Raw genomic sequence first — 19,459 nt, forward strand, 5'->3', positions numbered from 1 at the left:
TTGCAGTTTAGAACAAGGGGGGGCAAACTTCTCCCATAAAGGGGCAGACAGTAATTACTTAGGCTCTGCAGGCCACGGTCTCTGCCGCAACCAGTCAGCAGCAAACCTCTGTAGCACAAAAGGAGTTAGAGACAACAGGGAAACGAAAAAGTATAGTTGTGTTTCAATCAAACTATTTACAGACAATGAAATTTGAATAATCATTTTCACATTATAAAATTCTTCTTTGTTTAACCATTTAACAATGTAAAGACCATTCTTAGCTCATGGACCACACAACAGGCAGTGAGCCAGCCTGGGCTCATGGGGCTAAACTTTGCCAGTCCCTGGTTTAAAAGAACAAAGCAGACATGGGAGGTCAACTGAGAGGACATGTTGTACCGGAGCCTCATGGCTGGGGAACTCACCAATGTATAGACTGGGTCAGGAAGTACTTACTCCCTGAAACTGCTTGCTTACTTTTGGTTATTTCCTAGCAGTCTTAGGCTGGCTGCTGTAAGACAAGAAGCACAGGAATAATGGGAATTTACTAAAATCTCTAAAAGCCCCCATGAACCCTGATCAAGTATCCCATCTCTGTGTTGATGTTTTGGTTGAGAAAACAAACATCCCAATAAAAGTGACCTACTGCCTGGCCTCCTATATGCTACATTCACCAATTACTGAAAAAACAAATATCGGTGATAGAAGCGTTGTCAACTTTCAATCTCAGATTCCATATGGCAAAATCACTTAAAAAAATGAGAAATGCAATGTTGGTTGTATTGAAAATATTTTATAATTAATTCTCTAGAATCCTAGCCATCTAATACAGGAAAAAATTATATGGTGGAACATTTCAGCATTTTTAAACAATGTAAAGACATATTTGACTAGAGGATGGCAATAAGAATTTAACAAATATAAACTTAAGCTTCCTCACATTTTCCATACAGCCACTAAACAATAAAAATATTTCAAGAAATAGAATATCTCAAATGCGAAATTCCAAAGTCAAATAATAGCCACTTACATTAAGAGATTTACCAAAACGGTTTGTAAATTATAACAGCAGAAGGTCACAAAAAGCCTGTTTCTTTCATAGTGTCTTGCTGATTCTTGAAGCAGATAAACAAGGTACTGTAAAGAATGGACAAAACTCGGCCTCAACTGTCTTCCAGTAATTATTAATCCCACTATTTGTAATTTTGTTGTCCAAAGACAAAAGCTCCATGCCACCAATTCCTGTTGTCACTTCCCAGAGAAAAGAGGCTACCGTTTTTGTTACTTTCCTTTTTCACTACGCTCTGGGCAGTCAGGTAGCAGATAAAATGTCATAAAATAAATGAGAGCATTCCATGATCTGACCAGAAATGCCACCCCTCTTCCCAACTCATTGCTCTGCCTTGAAAGAGAAACATTATTTACACATCCTCATTTTATTCTCCTGAGACACTGTGCATGATCCATTATAAAATATACAGGTAATACAAAGTCCAAAGGCCTGCCGTGTTTATGGAATAAACACATGAAGATTAAACCACATGATAAACACTGTGGGGAGAAATCATGGTTTCATTTATTTTCATAAGAAAGAGGTTACGAGTGCATGATGTAAAAGCTTGAAAGTTGTCACTAAACTGTGCTGAGGATTATTCTGAGAGATTATGCAGGAAGAAATCTGTGCAAATTCATCTTTTTAATTCAGTATCAGATGATAGGAAAAAAAACCAGTATTACTTCTTGAAATAGTTTTTGTTCATATTCAGAAAACAACTTTGAAAAACTGAACAGGCAGAAATCTGCCCCCTCTTTATGATCAAATAACAATGTCAACGAAGGAGACTGCAAAGAAAAACTGAGATGAAAACATCCAAACAAAAGCCAACACTGCTATTAAGATTTTTCTTTTAATATGTCATGAGAGATCTTGATTGTATATTTTCCAAAGTACTTTTCCAGCCGCATCTCCCAACCCTTCCAAAAGATTCTGCCAGTCTTTCAAAAGCAATAAAAGATGCTGGATTATATAGTTCTGTCCACTTCTCTTTATGAAAGCAATATAATCCTAATGACTTTGATGGTCATACATTCTTATCTAATAAGGAAAAACATTTACAAATATCAGAAACCCAGTTTTGAAACATCTGCATTAATTTTGAACTGAATCAGCATTCTGTGGGTTTAAAAAAAGGCAGCAGTTTGAACTGACGACTTGCTGAGGAATACGTTTCTGCTGAGGAACACGTTTCTGCCGGGGGAAGGGGAGGAGGGAGCGTGAATGCTGCGTTTCTCCATTGGCCCCAAAGTGCTAATCTCACAAAGGGATACATCAAAAGCAAACATGCAAGGGTGGTTTTAAAACTTTTACTGCAATATAACAACGAAGTAAACAGGAATTAGACACCTACCAATTTTCCCCAAAACAAACCAAAAAAATGTAAACAGGAAAATAACTGCCTATACTTGTACAGCTTCTCAAATCATGTTAGAAGGGTCTCACCATTTGATGATCAAGAAATTTTAAAATAGCAGTAATTATTTTCATTTTAAGAAATGGTTCCCCTGCACCCCTCTCCCACCCCAGTATTTAACATGAAAGAATGGGCTTCCTTACACATTAATTTTATACTTATTTGAAGCAGCAACAAAAACCATCAATAATTTGGCATTTCTGTTTACAGTTGCTCCAAAAGTTTTTTCAATTTCACAAAGCCATTTATCCAGTGTTGCCATGAAATAGAGCCTGTAGATTCTAGGTAGCAAAGATTCTTTCTGAAACCAATGTTAAGTCAAAGAAATATAAAGCAGGGCATTACACTAAATTTCTGGATCTAGTACACTATAAAGAGTGAAACCTAGGAAAAGTTACCTACTGTTTTATAGAAGAAATAAAGACCTGCAAAAGCTGATTTTTGGTTGTATAGTATTTTACACACTGTGTGGATTTGCGGCATCTGCTAATTGAAGCAGACATGCACTGTATTTATCCCTGCCCTGTATCCTACGTCCCTCCCTCCCCACCCCCAACAATCTACTACCTTATACCAAGTATTGTGGATATGAGCCCAAGTCATCCCAGACAATCCAGTGAACAAAGTTAGTGTAATGCACTGGTGTGAAGTGTGAGATTAAAAAAAAGTCCCTTTCAATCTTCATCAAAGTTTTGCTGTAGAAGAAAATTGGCAGCCAAGTTCTCATTCTTCTCACAAGCAAAATATGCTTGTATCACAAGTCCTTCAGGAAATCCTAAAGCCTTTAACTGGAAGAAAAGAAAGAAAACATATTATGGATTCCAGTATAGCACTACTGACAGATCATCACTTGAAAACATATAAAAGACACAAAAAAGCTCGAGAATTTTACATGAATTCATCTCTACCTGAATATGGATTCACTGTCCAACTCAAGGGGCTGGATGGAACCCAGAACTTTTCCTTTAACAACTACCTACAAAAAAGTCTTTGTTCCCAGTTAAAACTATCAGACTAATAGATACATTGTTAACACTCATTGGCATTAACACTAAAAATTAGTTGCTAATACATTTAAGAAGATTGAAATCATATCTAGTAACTTTTCTACTTACTATAATGCCACGAATCTAGCAATCAGCTATAAGAAAAAAGGTGGAAAAGGAACAAAACTGTGGAGACTAAACATGCCACTGAACAACCAATGGGTCATCGAAGAAGTAAAGGGAGAAATAAAAAAATATTTGGAGACAAACAAGAACAAAAATACACCATACCAACTCTTATGGTATACAGCAAAAGCAGTCCTAAGAGGAAAATTTATAGCAATACAGGCCCATGTTAACAAACAAGAAAAAGCTCAAATAAACAATCTTAAACTACACATAACAGAATTAGAAAAAGAACAACAAAGCCCAAACTCAGCAGAAGGAGGGAAATAATAAAAATCAGAGCAGAAATAAATGAAATTGAAACAAAAAAGGATCAATGAAACAAAGAGCTGGCTCTTTGAGAGGATAAACAAAACTGACAAACCCTTAGCCAGACTCAGTCAGAAAAAAAGAGGGAAGGCTCAAATAAATAAAATCAGAAATGAAAGAGGAGAAATTACAATGGATACCACAGAAATACAAAAGATTAAAATAGAATATTATGAAAAACTACATACATGCCAACAAACTGGACAATCTAGAAGAAATGGATACATTCTTAGACTCTCACAACCTCCCAAAAGTCAATCAAGAAGAAACAGAGAATCTGAATAGACCAATCCAAGTAAAGAGATTGAAACAGTAATCAAAAACCTCTCCAATAATAAAAGTCCAGGACCAGATGGCTTCTTGGGGGAATTCTTCCAAACATTCAAAGACAATTTATTACCTATGCTTCTCAAACTATTCCAAAAAAACTGAGGAAGACGGAAATACTCCTAACACACTGTAGAAGGCCAACATCACCCTGATTCCAAAACCAGACAAGGACAACACAAAGAAGGAAAACTACAGGCCGATATTGCTGATAAACATAAATGCAAAAATCCTCAACAAAATATTGGCAAACCAAATACAGCAATACATTAAAAAGATCATATACCATGATCAAGTGGGATTCCATACCAGGGACACAGGGATGGTTCAACATCCGCAAATCAGTCAATGTGATACACCGTATTAACAAAAGGAGGAACAGAAACCACATGATCATCTCAATAGATGCAGAGAAAGCATTTGACAAGACCCAATATCCGTTCATGATAAAAACTCTCAATAAAATGGATATAGAAGGAAAATACCTCAACATAATAAAGGCCACATATGACAAACCCACTGCCAACATCATACTCAACAGGGACAAACTGAAAGCCATCTCGCTGAGAACAGGAACAAGACAAGGGTGCCCACTCTCACTGCTCTTATTCAACATAGTACTGGAAGTTTTGGCCAGAGCAATTAAGCAAGAAAAAGAAATAAAAGGAATCCAAACAGGCAATGAAGAAGTGAAACTCTCACTCTTTGCAGATGACATGATTCTAATATACAGAAAACCGTAAAGAATGCATCAGAAAAAGATTAGAAATAATCAACAACTACAGCAAAGTTGCAGGATACAAAGTCAACTTACAAAAATCAGTGGCATTTCTATACTCTAATAACAAACTAACAGAACAAGAACTCAAGAATACAACTCCATTTACAATCACAACAAAAAGAATAAAATATCCAGGAATAAATTTAACCAAGGAGGTGAAAGATCTATATAAGGAAAACTCTAAGACATTACCGAAGGAAACTGATAATGACATAAAGAGATGGAAAGAGATTCTGTGCACATGGATCAGAAGAATAAACATAGTTAAAATGGCCATACTAACTAAAGCAATCTACAGATTCAATGCGATCCCAATCAGAATCCCAATGACATTCTTCACAGAAATAGAGCAAAGAATCTTAAAATTCACATGGGGCAACAAAAGACCCCGAATAGCCAAAGCAATCCTGAGAAACAAGAACAAAGCTGGTGGTATCACAATCCCTGACTTCAAAACATATTACAAAGCTATAGTAATCAAAACAGCATGGTACTGGTACAAAAACAGGGACACAGATCAATGGAACAGAACTGAAAGCCTAAAAACAAAACTACGCATCTGTAGACAGCTAATCTTTGAAAGGGGTCAAGAACATACAATGGAGAAAGTCTCTTCAATAAATGGTGCTGGGAAAACTGGACAGCTACATGCAAAAGAATGAAAGTAGATCATTATCTTTCTCCACACACAAAAACAGACTTAAAATGGATCAAGGACTTGAAGGTAAGACCTGAAACCATAAAAATTCTGAAAGAAAATAAACGTAGTACACTCTTTGACATCAGCTTTAAAAGGATCTTTACAAATATGATGTCCACTCAGACAAGGGAAACAAAAGAAAAAATAAACAAGTGGGACTTCATCAGACTAGAGAGCTACTAGAAGGCAAAGGAAACCAAGATCAAAATGAAAAAAATAACCCACCAACTGGGAAAAAATATTTGCAAATCATATGTCTGATAAGGGGTTAATCTCCATAATATATAAAGAACTCACACACCTGAACTACAAAAAAATAACCTGGTCAAAAAGTGGTCAGAGGATATGAATAGGCGTTTTTCCAAAGAAGATATACAGATGGCCAATAGACACGTGAAAAGAGGCTCAATATCACTAATCATCAGGGAAATGCAAATCAAAACTACACTTAGATATCATCTTACCCCGTTAGAATGGATATAATCACCAAGACAAAAAATAGCAAATGTTGGAGAGGTTGTGGAGAAAAAGGGAACCCTCATCCATTGTTGGAAGTAACACAAACAGGTACAGCCACTTTGGAAAACAGTATGGAGATTTCTCGAAAAACTAAAAATAGAAATACCATACGACCCAGCTATTCCACTACTGAGTATTTATCCAAAGAACTTGAAATCAACAATACAAGACTTATGCACCCCTATGTTCAGTGCAGCATTATTGACAACAGCCAAGATGTGGAAGCAACCCAAGTACTCGTCAACTGATAATTGGATAAAGAAGATGTGGTGTATATATATACAATGGGATACAACTCAGCCATAAAAAAAAGACAAAATCGTCCCATTCACAGCCACATGGGTGGACCTTGAGGGCATCATGTTAAGCGAAATAAGCCAGACAGAGAAAGACAAACACCATATGATTTCACTCATATGTGGAATATAAAAAAACTCATGGACAAAGAGAACAATTTAGTGGTTACAGGGGGGTGTGCGGGCACACTTACATGGTGTTTGACAAATATTAACGTACAAGTGAAACTTCACAATGTTATAAACTATTTAGACCACAATAAAAAAATTTAAAAGAAACAATTAGTTGTGAACTGTGGTGGTTTAAAAATAAATGACCCTACAGATTGGTAAATCAAATGGCTTTTAGTATATACAAGCGAAGAGAGGGATGACAGCAACTAGAGATGAGTCTTACTACCTCATCTAATTATTTGTAAAGAAAGTCATGTCTGGGGCTGGCCCCATGGCTGAGTGGTTAAGTTCACACGCTCTGCTTCGGTGGCCTGGGGTTCACCGGTTTGGATCCTGGGCACAGAGCTGGCACCGCTCATCAAGCCATGCTGTGGCAGCATCCCACATAGGAGAGCTAGAATGACCTACAACTGGGATATACAACTATGTACTGGGGCTTTGGGGAGAAAGGAAAAAAAGAGGAAGATTGGCAACAGATGTTAGCTTGGGGCCAATCTTCCTCATTAAAAAAGCATTAAAAAAAAGAAAAAGAAAGTCATGTCTTTCGTTAGGGTCAAATATCACTCTCACTCTCTTTTGCCTTATGAAATACTTTAGTCAAGAAAAATAGGTGATCAACTATTAGTTATATTACATGATCTATTTTGAGATCAAGACATACGGAGTTCTATTCTTAGCTGCTTACTTTTTATAGTATTTTAAATGGTGATACCAGCCACTCAATTTCATTTTCCTAGTCTCCTAAAAATCATTTTTGACTCAATAATCGCTGCTTTTAAAAGACTTCAGACATTCAGAACATTCAGGTCAATTACCTCACTCATTAAGTCCTATATACTTGTCAGCCAAATGTGATTTATGAACCTCCTCCTCAATTGTTTCAATCACCCTGCGTTAGACTCTATCAAGAAATGACCTAAAAAACTGGGCAAAAGTCCCAATTCAGCAGGATTAACTATTCACCCATGAAAGAAGAAAATCAAAAATGATTTTGTTACCTAGGTCTTGTCCAAATTAAAGGTGGCCTAGCCCAAGTAAAAGGCAGATAAGAGCAGGATGCAACTATATGCTTCTACAAGACACACATACTTTAGGTTCAAGGACACAAACATACTGAAAATGAAAGGATGAAAAGAGATATATACCACGCAAACAGTTACAACAAGAAAGCTGGAGTAGCTTTATTAATACCAGACAAGACAGACTAAGACAAAAATTGCTCCTAAAAACAAAGGACATTTTATGATGATAAAACATCAGGAAGACTTCATTATAAACACATGTAACAACAAACCTGAACTCCCAAAATACATGACACAAAAACGGAAAGAATCAAAGGGAGAAACAGACTGTTCCACAATAACACTTGGAGACCTCAATATCCCCATATTCACTAACGGATACAAGAACCAGGCAGACACTGACAGGAAAACAGAAGATGTGAACAACACTATAAACCAACTAGACCTAACAGACATTTACAGAACACTTCACAGCAGCACATTACACATGTTTCTCAAGTACACATGGAACATTCTCCATAAAGACCATGTTAGGCCATAAAACAAGCCTCAATAAATTTAAAAGGATTAAAATAATATGAAGTATGCTCTCTGACCACAATGGAATGAACTTAGAAATCAGTAGTAGAAGAAAATTTGGGAAATTCATAAATACGTGGCAATTAACACAATCCTAAATAACCAATGGATCAAAGAAGAAATCACAAGGGAAATTAGACACTACTTTGAGATGAATGAAAACAAGACCACAGTGCACTTAAAACTAATGGGATGCTGCTGTAGCAGTGACTAGAGGGAAGTTAACAGATGTAAATATCTGTATTAAGAAATATCTTGTTCAGGGGCTGGCCCCGTGGCCGCGTGGTTAAGTTCGCGCGCTCCGCTGCAGGCGGCCCAGTGTTTCGTTGGTTCGGATCCTGGGCGTGGACATGGCACTGCTCATCAGACCACGCTGGGGCAGCGTCCCACATGCCACAACTAGAAGAACCCACAACGAAGAATACACAACTATGTACCGGGGGGCTTTGGGGAGAAAAAGGAAAAAATAAAATCTTAAAAAAAAAAAAAGAAATATCTTGTTCAACATCTGCAAATCAATCAATGTGATACGCCATACTAACAAAACGAGGAATAAAAACCACATGATCATCTCAATAGATGCAGAGAAAGCATTTGACAAGGTCCAACAAGTCATTTACGATAAAAAAACTCAACAAAATGGGGATAGAAGGAAATTACCTCAACACAATAAAGCCCATATATGACAAACCCACTGCCAACATCATACTCAATGGGGAAAAACTGAACGCCATCCCTCTGAGAACAGGAACAAGACAAGGATACCCTCTCTCGCCACTCTTATTCAACATAGTACTGGAGTTTTTGGCCAGAGCAATTAGGCAAGAGAAAGAAAGAAAAGGAATCCAAAGTGGCACTGAAGAAGAGAAACTCTCACTGTTTGCAGATGACATGATATTATATACAGAAAACTCTAAAGAAGTCATCGAAAAACTTTCAGAGATAATTAACAACTACAGTAAAGTTGCAGGGTACAAAGTCAACTTACAAAAAGTCAGTGGCATTTCTATACTCTAATAACAAACTTACAGAAAGAGAACTCAGGAATACAATTCCATTTACAAGTGCAACAGAAAGAATAAATATCTAGGAATAAATTTAACCAAAGAGGTGAAGGACTTACACAATGAAAACTACGACATTACTGAAAGAAATCGATGATGACATAAACAGCTGGAAAGAGACTCCATGCACATGGACTGGAAGAATAAACATAGTTAAAATGTCCATACTACCCAAAGCAATCTACAGATTCAATGCAATCCCAATCAGAATCTCACTAACATTCTTCATGGAAATAGAACAAAGAATCCCAAAATTCATATGGGGCAACCGAAGACCCTGAATTACTAAAGCAATACTGAGAAAAAAGAACAAAGCCAGAGGCATCACAATCCCTGACTTCGAAATGTACTACAAAGCCACAGTAATCAAAACAGCACGGTACTGGCAAAAACAGACACACAGATCAGTGGAACAGAACTGAAAGCCCAGAAATAAAACTGCACATCTATGGACAGATAATCTTTGACGAAGGTGCCAAGAACATACAATGGAGAAAAGATAGTCTCTTCAATAAATGGTGTTGGGAAATCTGGACAACCATTTGCAAAAGAATGAAAGTAGACCATTATCTCACGCCATACACAAAAATAAACTCAAAATGCATCAAAGACCTGAAGATAAGTCCTGAAACCATAAAACTCCTGGAAGATAATATAGGTAGTACACTCTTTGACATGGAACTTAAAAGGATCTTTTCGAATACCATGTCTTCTCAGACAAGGGAAACAAAAGAAAAAACAAACAAGTGGGACTTCATCAGACTAAAGAGCTTCTGCAAGGCAAAAGAAACTAGGATCAAAACAAAAAGACAACACACCAACTGGGAGAAAATATTTGCAAATCATATATCCAATAAGGGGTTAATGATATATGGGGAACTCACACAACTGGAAAACAAAAATACAAACAGCCTGATCAAAAAATGGGCAAAGGATATGAACAGACCTTTTTCCAAAGAAGATATACAGATGGCCAATAAACACATGAAAAAACGTTCAACATCACTAATCATCAGGGAAATGCAAATCAAAACTACACCAAGATACCACCCTATACCTGTTAAAATGGCTATAATCACTAAAACTAAAAATAACAAATGTTGGAGAGGGTGTGGAGAGAAGGGAACCCTCATACACTGCTAGTGGGAATGCACACTGGCGCAGCCACTATAGAAAACCTTATGGAGATTCCTCAAAAAACTAAAAATAGAACTACCATATGACCCAGCCATCCCACTACTGGGTATATATCCAAACAACTTGAAATCAACAATCCAAAGTAACAGATGCACCCATATGTTCATTGCAGCACTATTCACAATAGCCAAGACCTGGAAGCAACCCAAGTGTCCACTGACTGAGGACTGGATAAAGAAGATGTGGAATATATATACAATGGAATACTAATCAACCATTAAAAAAAGACAAAATCATCCCATTTGCAACAACATGGATGGACCTGGAGGGTATTATGTTAAGCGAAATAAGCCAGACTGAGAAAGTTACAAACACGAGATGATTTCCCTTATATGTGAAATATAAACAAACACATGGACAAAAGAAAACATTTCAGTGGTTACCAGGGGAAGGGGGATGGGCAGAGTGGTTGAAGGGGAGCACTTATGTGGTGACAGTTAAGAAATAACGTACAACTGAAATTTCACAATGATGTAAAACTATTATGAACTCACACAAAAATATATATATACAAAAAAGAGAAAGATCTTAAATCAATAATCTAAGTTTCTATCTTAAGAAACTAAAAAAAGGAAGAGGAAACTAAATCCAAAGCAAGCAAAAGAGGGAAATAATAAAGATGAGAGAGAAAATAAATAAAAGAGAGACTAGAAAAACAAGAGAGAGAATCAACAAAACCCAAAAACAGTTGTCTGTTTTTTCTTTAGACCAACAACATTGATAAATCTTTAGCTAAAATGACAGGGGGGAAAAAAGCGGTCTGAGTATTCAAATTACTAAAAGCAGAAACATTACTACTTTTTATAGAAATAAAAATTATTAAGTGAATACTATGAATGATCGTATGTCAACAAATTAGATTAACTCACATGACACCAATTCCCAGCAAGACAAAAACCACCAAAATTGACACGAGCAGAAAGAGAAAATCTGAATAGCCCTATAACAAGTAGAGATTGAACGAATAATCACAAAACTTTCCCAAAAGAAAAGCTGTGCCCAGATAACTTCACTAGTGAATTCTACCAACCCCATAATGAAAAATGAACACCAATTCTTCATAAACTCTTGCAAACAATAGAAGAGGGAATACTTCCCGACTCACTCTATAAGACCAGTATTACTCTGATATCAAAACCAAAGACATTACAAGAAATCTACAGACCAGTATTCCTTACGCATATAAATGCAGAAATCTCCAACAGAAATACTAGCAGACCAAATGCAGCAACAAATAAGATTATACGGCACGATCAAGTGGGATTTATCCTAGGAATGTTAGTTGGTTCAACATACAAAAATCAATCAACATAATAAAGCATATTAACAGAAAAGGAGACAAAAATACCTGATCATCTCAATAAACACAGAAAAGGCATTTGGCAAAATTCAAAACCCTTTTGTGGTAAAAACACTCAACAAAGCAGGAATAGAAGGGAATTTCTTCAACCTGATGAAAGGAATCTAATACAATCCACAGCTAACATTAGACTTAATGGTGAAAGACAAGATAGGGCAATTAGGTCCCTCCTTGCCCAAAATAAAGAAGGGAATCCATATTGGAAAAGAAGAAGTAAAACTATGTCTACTTGCAAATACTATCTTGCATACAGAAAATCCTAAGGAACACACGCAAATTACCAAAATGAATAAATGAGTTCAGGAAAGTTGCAAGGTATAAGATCACTACACAAAATTAACTTGAATTTCCATATAATTAGCAATGAACAATCCAAAAATGAAATCAAGAAAACAATTCCATTTATAATAGCATCAAGAAGAATAAAAATACTTAGGAATAAACCTAAGAATAGAAGCACAAATTGAAAACTATAGAACATTTCTGAACGAAATTATAGAAAACCTAATAAATGGAAAGAGACCTCATGTTCATGGCTTGGTAGGACTTAACACTGCTAACATGGCAATACTCTCCAAATTGATCTACAGAAAAAACAGTGTCTATCAAAATCCCAGCCAGTTATTTTTGCAGAAATTGGATAAGCTGATCCTAAAATTGATAGGAAAATGCAAGGGACCCAGAAACGTCAAAACTATCTTGAGAAAGAACAAAACCCAAGCACTCACACTTTCCGATTTCAATACTACAAAGCCACAGTAGTCAAGGCAGTGAGGTATTGGCATAAGCATAAACATACAGATCAATGGAACAGCACTGGGAGCCCAGAAATAAACACTCACCTTTACGGTGAATTGATTTTCAACAAGGATGCCAAGACAATATAATGGGGAAGAGTCATCTTTCTAATAAGTGGTAGTGGGGCAACTGGATATCCACATACAAAGGTATGAAGCTGGACTCCTACACCTTAGCACAACCAAAACGCAACTCAAAATGGATCACAGACCTAAATGTATAAGAGCTATAACCTCTTTGACCTTGGATTAGCCAACGTTCTCTTAGTATGAAACCAAAAGCTCAAGCAACAAAAGAAAAAAAATCATCCAACATAGAAATCAAGAACTGATAACTCTAACCTCAAAATAGGTGCTATAGAACAACTGAGGAACGTGTCATTTGCTCACTTCTGTTATATGAAGGGAAAAATATCAGCATGATATATAAAGTATCTTTTAAGAAATATATAATTATAAATCTTAAACACTTCATATGTTTATATCATAAACAAGGACATATTACTGTCCAGATGATTTTCTGAATATTAAATTAAAATGTACTATATCTGCTTTCCATCTCAAAACACTGCGTGAGCTAACACAAGGCAAGTACTGATTCCCTATTTACAAATGTTAACAATGGGGCTCAGAGGAAAATGACTGAGTTACTGCAGTGCCACAACCTGCACTGGTCAACGTGGTAAGGACAGAGAGAGACTCAGGATACCAGGTTCTGATGTTCACTGTATTTTTTTATACAATTGATATACATATCTATTTTACATTTCAGTGACAGTGATGTAAAATTTAAAATATTAATTAAAAATGGATAATCTTGTATTGGGCATACACTTTAAGACCATTTTTTTCTTCCTGAAGTTTAAAACATAAATGAAATTTTTAGTTTCTTAATATATTTACAATTATTTCAGGCTAGACTGGTATTCACTGCTAGCCTCTTGGCTTCACAAAGGTCAAGATGAGAGAGCAGGGCTGAGAAGAGACTGTCTTTACTGCAATTCCCAGGGCAATAGTTTATTTGGCTCTGTCCAATAGAACTATATCCCATGATGGAAACACTCTACATCTGTGTTATCCAATGCAGTAGCCACTAGCCCCACGTGACTACTGAGCATTTGAAATGTGGTTAGTGTGACTAAATGAATTTTCAGTTTTACTTCAACTCACCCTTTCTATAGCTTCTTTTTCCTGAGGCGTTACTTGAATGTAGTTCATATGACCACTTCCAGCTTCTGCAATTCCTCCACTGCCCCCTCCACCCCCTCCTCCTTGACCACCAGCTTCTTGAACCGGTTCATTTAACATCTGTATAAAATGCTCCTGGTGTTGGCTAATTTGCTGTGGTGATTTGAAAGACAGAGAAAAAGATACATTGATATAAAGTTAGCTTCAGAAAATAAGAATTCTAAATAAAAATAGAGAAAAACCTGTAACTTTGCAACTGCAATATGTTAGAATGATTCTGGATTACACAGTCTTCAGCAGAATGTGATTCCTTATAAATTATGAAAGAAACTTCAGTACCTTTGAGCAAGGTGAACAGTGGAGAATTAAGAGAATTCAAATTCTCTTTCATAATCGTTTCCCTCTCAAAAAATCAATGTTAAAAAACTACTTGGACATTATAAGAAGAAGCAGAACCTTTATACATATATGGGTTTATATATATATATAAAATTATCTTCCACACTAGTAGGCACTTACAGTGCTGGACAAAACTCAAATATTTCATGACCTGACCAGTACTAAGCCCATGGGTATGTTGTCTAAGAGGCAGTGCTACATTAGCAATAAGGTGGGAAAAAAGACTTAAAAAGTTAAACAGTTCCTGTGCTAAAGAGTCTCTCAGATTCTTTAATAAAGTGTTTCCCAAGCTTATTATTTGACCAACTTAGCCCAACCTCCACACACAACTCTTTTTCAGTACATTTATCTAAAGCATATTCTGCTGAATATAGCTTAGAAGAAAAGCTTATAGAGTTGCTGGAGTGGAAGGAGGTGCTCACAGACTTTTTCAAAATGTGATACACTCTAAACCCACTTTTGAAATTAACACTGATGCAAGAGTCACCTGAAGTAACTGAGGATTTTCCCGACCTATCTGTTGTAGCAATGCTGGAAGCAGGGAAGGATTCTGTTGAATAATTTGTCTCATCTGTTGAAATTGAGGCTGATTCCGTAAAAATTCAAGGGGATGTCCTAAAACACACATAAACATTTTTAAATAAAAGTTGCAATTAAATTTACAAACAGCTGGTTCAATCATAATTTAGATAGCAAACAGTGGCAAGTAAAACATATGATTTGAGTTCTTAGATGTATACAAAATGAAGTAAATAGTGACAAAACCTTCAAACTGCACCAACTTGCAAGTCTGATACTGCAGAAATTATTCCTAGTAGCAAAGGTAGAGAGTGCAGAAGACTAAAGGAATGTTTCCTACAATTTCCCTGGGTACTCAGTATTATCAAATACTAAGAACTTGTGTTCTGCATGGACTCCATCAAAATAAAAGCTTCTAAAAAAGTTGCTCCTGTTGCTCAAGTTTCTGAGAAAAATACATATAAGGACTAACAAAAACAAGAAAACTCACTTACTTTATAATACAAACAAAAACCCCAAAGAAAATCCGACCTTAAATTCCTAGGAAATTCTAAACTAAATAAGTGAAAGATACTTAATACTTAAAAGAGTTCACGCTTGTAGATCAGAAGGAGTTTTATTAGCACAACCTGAATTACAAGCAGAAACAAGACTTTTGTTTATCATTAAATTTCAAAAATTTGTAATCTATAAGCTTGAGATAAATAAGCTGCAAGATAACACAGTGCTAATATTCTCACAACTCTTTAGTCCGTGATCTCTTACAATAATAAATATTAATAATACCAAATAAGGTATGAGATATAGAATTTGGGTCTTTTTAGGGTGGTGGTACTTGTCCGGTTATGCTACTGAAAATCAAAAATTGCATACAAAAGAATTCTTTTTGAGGTTACGAATGAGTAATGAGAATTTTTTACATGTATGTTGTCATTTCCTAAATTTTAAGAAAATCATTCAAATTAAAATGACCACATAACACAGGTATTTATCCTTCTTTGTATAACATCAGTTTTACAGATGACGAAATTTTACCTAGTATGTTGCTGAATGGCACGGCACCCTAAATCTTAACTAAAGCTGGGGCCTCCTCTTTCCATTCCCATGCTGAATCTCAAGAAATGAAAAGCCTGTCCTGGGAGACTGTACACAAAGTGCTTATGGATTTTTGTTAACCAGAGCTGGCTTCCAGATTAGAGCTAGGAAATGTATCAAACAATGGCCTCTTCAAAATTAGCAGTTTGAAGCACTCTATCAATATAGAGAAGAACGAAGGAGAACACTAAGTAATTCCTGGATCTACCACGGGGTAGAGTTTTTGCTCCCTAGTCAAACCTTAGGCAATGGAAGTGTGGGCAGTGGCTGGTAAAGAGACTTAAATTCAAGCTTGGATGTCACCTCTAGATACAAGATTTTAAAACTCCCAGGGTTTTATTTCCTTGGTTGCATAACCACTAAGATCCTACAGGCTTTGAAATTATACATACTTTATGACATTTACAGAAAGCGAAAGAGACAAGGTGGGCTAACCATCCTGAACTACTTCAGAATGTAACACTAAATGCAAACCGGGAAGCATCTCTTCCTTAGAATAAGCTAAAGAGAATATGCCCTTGGCCAAAACTGCAGCAATGATGTTTAATACAAGCAAGGGTAGCATTTATATCCAATTGGCAGAATTTCTTTTGGGCCCTTCTCTAACATTAATGAACAGAGAACTTGTTTTAAGAGTTATCCAAATGCTATGGGAATAAACTTCATTTCAAAAGCATTTCAGATTAAATTATTTTACAATAAAAGTTCAAGGCCTCTTCTTCCCCAGCCAAAAGATTCCACTTTACCTCCAGAACTTGTTGTTGTAGTCGTCGCTGTCGTGGTTGCTGCAGCTGCAGCCACTGAAGACTGAGGAGCCCCAGTACTAGCTGCTGGAGGGGGGTCAACCACAGCCTGACTCTCTCTATCTCCAGGGATTCCCTATAACACAATTTCCACGCTTTAAAACATCCCGTCATTCAAAATTAGTTAAACATTATACAGAGTAAAAGATGTATTCGTCTACTTCATATCCTTGTCTAATTTCCAAAGGCATCAAACAGATGTCTCCTTCAATTAAAAGTAAAGGATCAAGACTTATCTGAAAGCTGTATGTATCCAAATTAGATTAGAAATGGCCTGAGTGTGGTGTAGAAGAACACAGATTACTGTAAGGCAGCACTTCCCAACAGAACTTCCCACGATGATGCAAATGTTCGAGATCTGCGCTGTCCAATAAACGACCCATTAGCCACAGACAGCTACTGAGAACTTGAAACGTGGCTAATGTTGCTAAGAAACTAAAATTTTAATTTACTTTTACTTTTAAGTTTAAATAGCTAGAGCAGGTGAAGACAGTGGCCAAGCAAGGAGAACCTCCTCTGCTGATCCATGGTCCTGAGAAAGCGTCATCCAGAAAGTATCACATACAAAAAGTTAAAATTCATTATTCAAAATCTACTAAATAGGCATAAAAGAACTTTCAATAATTAAATATATTTAGGTGATGCTTTTTCTAAGTTTGTAGTATTTTTTTTTTTATTTTTTTTTTAAAGATTTTATTTTTTTCCTTTTTCTCCCCAAAGCCCCCCAGTACATAGTTGTATATTCTTCGTTGTGAGTCCTTCTAGTTGTGGTATGTGCGACGCTGCCTCAGCGTGGTTTGATGAGCAGTGCCATGTCCGCGCCCAGGATTCGAACCAATGAAACACTGGGCTTCCTGCAGTGGAGTGCGCGAACCCAACCACTCAGCCACGGGGCCAGCCCCTAAGTTTGTAGTATTTTATCTTCTGAAGTTACTGTAACTTACAACTGCACTAAGACTTTTTTAACACCTTGTTTTGATGCAAATGATTTACAAGACTTCTAATATACAACTTATTAAAAAAAGTCTCTACGAAATTCTCATAGATTTGGAAGGAGGAGAATCAAGAAGGAAATATTACATCTGAATAAGAGATGGTATATACTTCCATTTCCCAATAAATCAGAAGCCAAAATCATAAACATACGAAAAATGAAGTGTAAGGAATAGTAGGGTAGTGGTTGCCTGCATTAAAGGTCACTCCACGAACTGGAAACCAATATTTTTGAGATTCCACCAACTCAAACCCTTAGATGAGGCACTGTTAAATGCTCACAAATTATATACAGATTGAGGGTCCAAAGCCTCCAGCAAATTCTCAAACGGGTTAAACTAAAAAGTTAATCGTCAATGATGCTACAGATCTACCTCAAATTCTCACACACGGTATTCAGCTTTTCATTAGATCAGTGTTTCTCCTTTCCATCAATTCACCCTCACTTATATATAAACTAGTAAGAGTTAAAGGTAGCCCTTTTCAGTCTATGAAACAAACCAGTAAATATATCAAAACACTTTAAACTGTTTCGTGAACTTCTCTCATCCATTCAATTACATTTGATGCTAAATAGCAGTGGCAACTTTGAAAATAGTGATTCATTTTTATATATCTCAAAATTTCAAATCTATTAGATCAGAATAGCTGATACTATTAAACTTATGCAGAATTACAGATCAGGTATAAATTAAAGCCATTCTATAAGAGAAAAGGCAATACTTTTATATAATATGGGTTTTTTTGGGGGTGGGGGGAGGTGAAAGGATAACCACAAATAGATCCATGACAGTTATCAATCCAATGATTCCTCAATTCCAAACAAAGTGATAAATAAACAAACTGCCAGCATTTAAAGACTTTTCTCAAGAGGGCGATGGAAAAGAGAATTCACAAGATAAAATGATATGCTAAGAAAAGATTTTGTGAATCTCACATTCAAATGACTAGGCAAACAACTGGTGAAAGCAGAGCACAGTTATTCACTCTGAACTGTGACTCTCGAAAGTACTATGAGAAAAGGAGTTTCTAACAGATGCACAAGCTGGAGACAAGGGAATGGATTCAACTGTGGACTATATTCCCCAGAGATAGGATCGTGGATTCCTAAGATGATATTTAGGTAATTCAGACTTTGATAATACCCCAAAACACCTAAGACAATTATAGAATAAAATGTTAAGATGAAAAAAAAGTTAATCCAATGTTACTCCGAAATTCTAGGCTATTACTTTAACCCGTGCCACATTTGTAAAATGAACAGACATTCACTGTCATAAAATATCAAGGGTTTCAGTCCATGCCCACAACATCCTATTTCTCAAAAACCTTTATGCTAGTAACAAAATGGTAACTTATCCAAAATTCCCTCGACTGCTAATGACTATAAACAAGCTAACAATTTAAATGCCAAGGGAACCAGGCAAGTAACAAGACACATTAAATCAAATGTATGATGCCATGTCAGGTAACAGAAGAGGGATGGGAACATAGTAAATTAAAGAGTCTATGATCTAAACTTTTCCTAAACCCTTGCAAAAATCTGGTATTAATGTTGTCCAGATAAACCACATATCGGAATTTTTAAATGAAATCTCTCAATTTTTAAAAGTTGGCAGCTAATTATAAAAAAAGTTACACAGTACAAGGCAAATAAAATTTCGCTTGGGCTTCCAACTTCAAACTTTTGCTTGTGGTGACGGTCAAAAAAC

General features: G+C 36.2%; 1 protein-coding gene across 1 annotated transcript in view; it reads right to left on the bottom strand.

Annotated features, from left to right (window-relative positions):
• Positions 1-759: 759 nt before the first annotated feature.
• Positions 760-19,459, bottom strand: part of RAD23B (RAD23 homolog B, nucleotide excision repair protein) — a 48,775-nt gene continuing 30,075 nt past the window's right edge. The window contains exons 7-10 of the mRNA XM_014834462.3: positions 16,698-16,830; positions 14,825-14,952; positions 13,921-14,091; positions 760-3,241 (exon numbers count right to left, since the gene is read on the bottom strand). Coding sequence (XP_014689948.1) covers positions 3,128-3,241; positions 13,921-14,091; positions 14,825-14,952; positions 16,698-16,830 — 546 coding nt within the window. The 3' untranslated portion in view covers positions 760-3,127. The remainder of the gene's footprint in view (positions 3,242-13,920; positions 14,092-14,824; positions 14,953-16,697; positions 16,831-19,459) is intronic.

The sequence above is a fragment of the Equus asinus genome, chromosome 10 (assembly GCF_041296235.1).
Source record: "Equus asinus isolate D_3611 breed Donkey chromosome 10, EquAss-T2T_v2, whole genome shotgun sequence".
NCBI classification, from domain to species: Eukaryota; Metazoa; Chordata; class Mammalia; order Perissodactyla; family Equidae; genus Equus; species Equus asinus.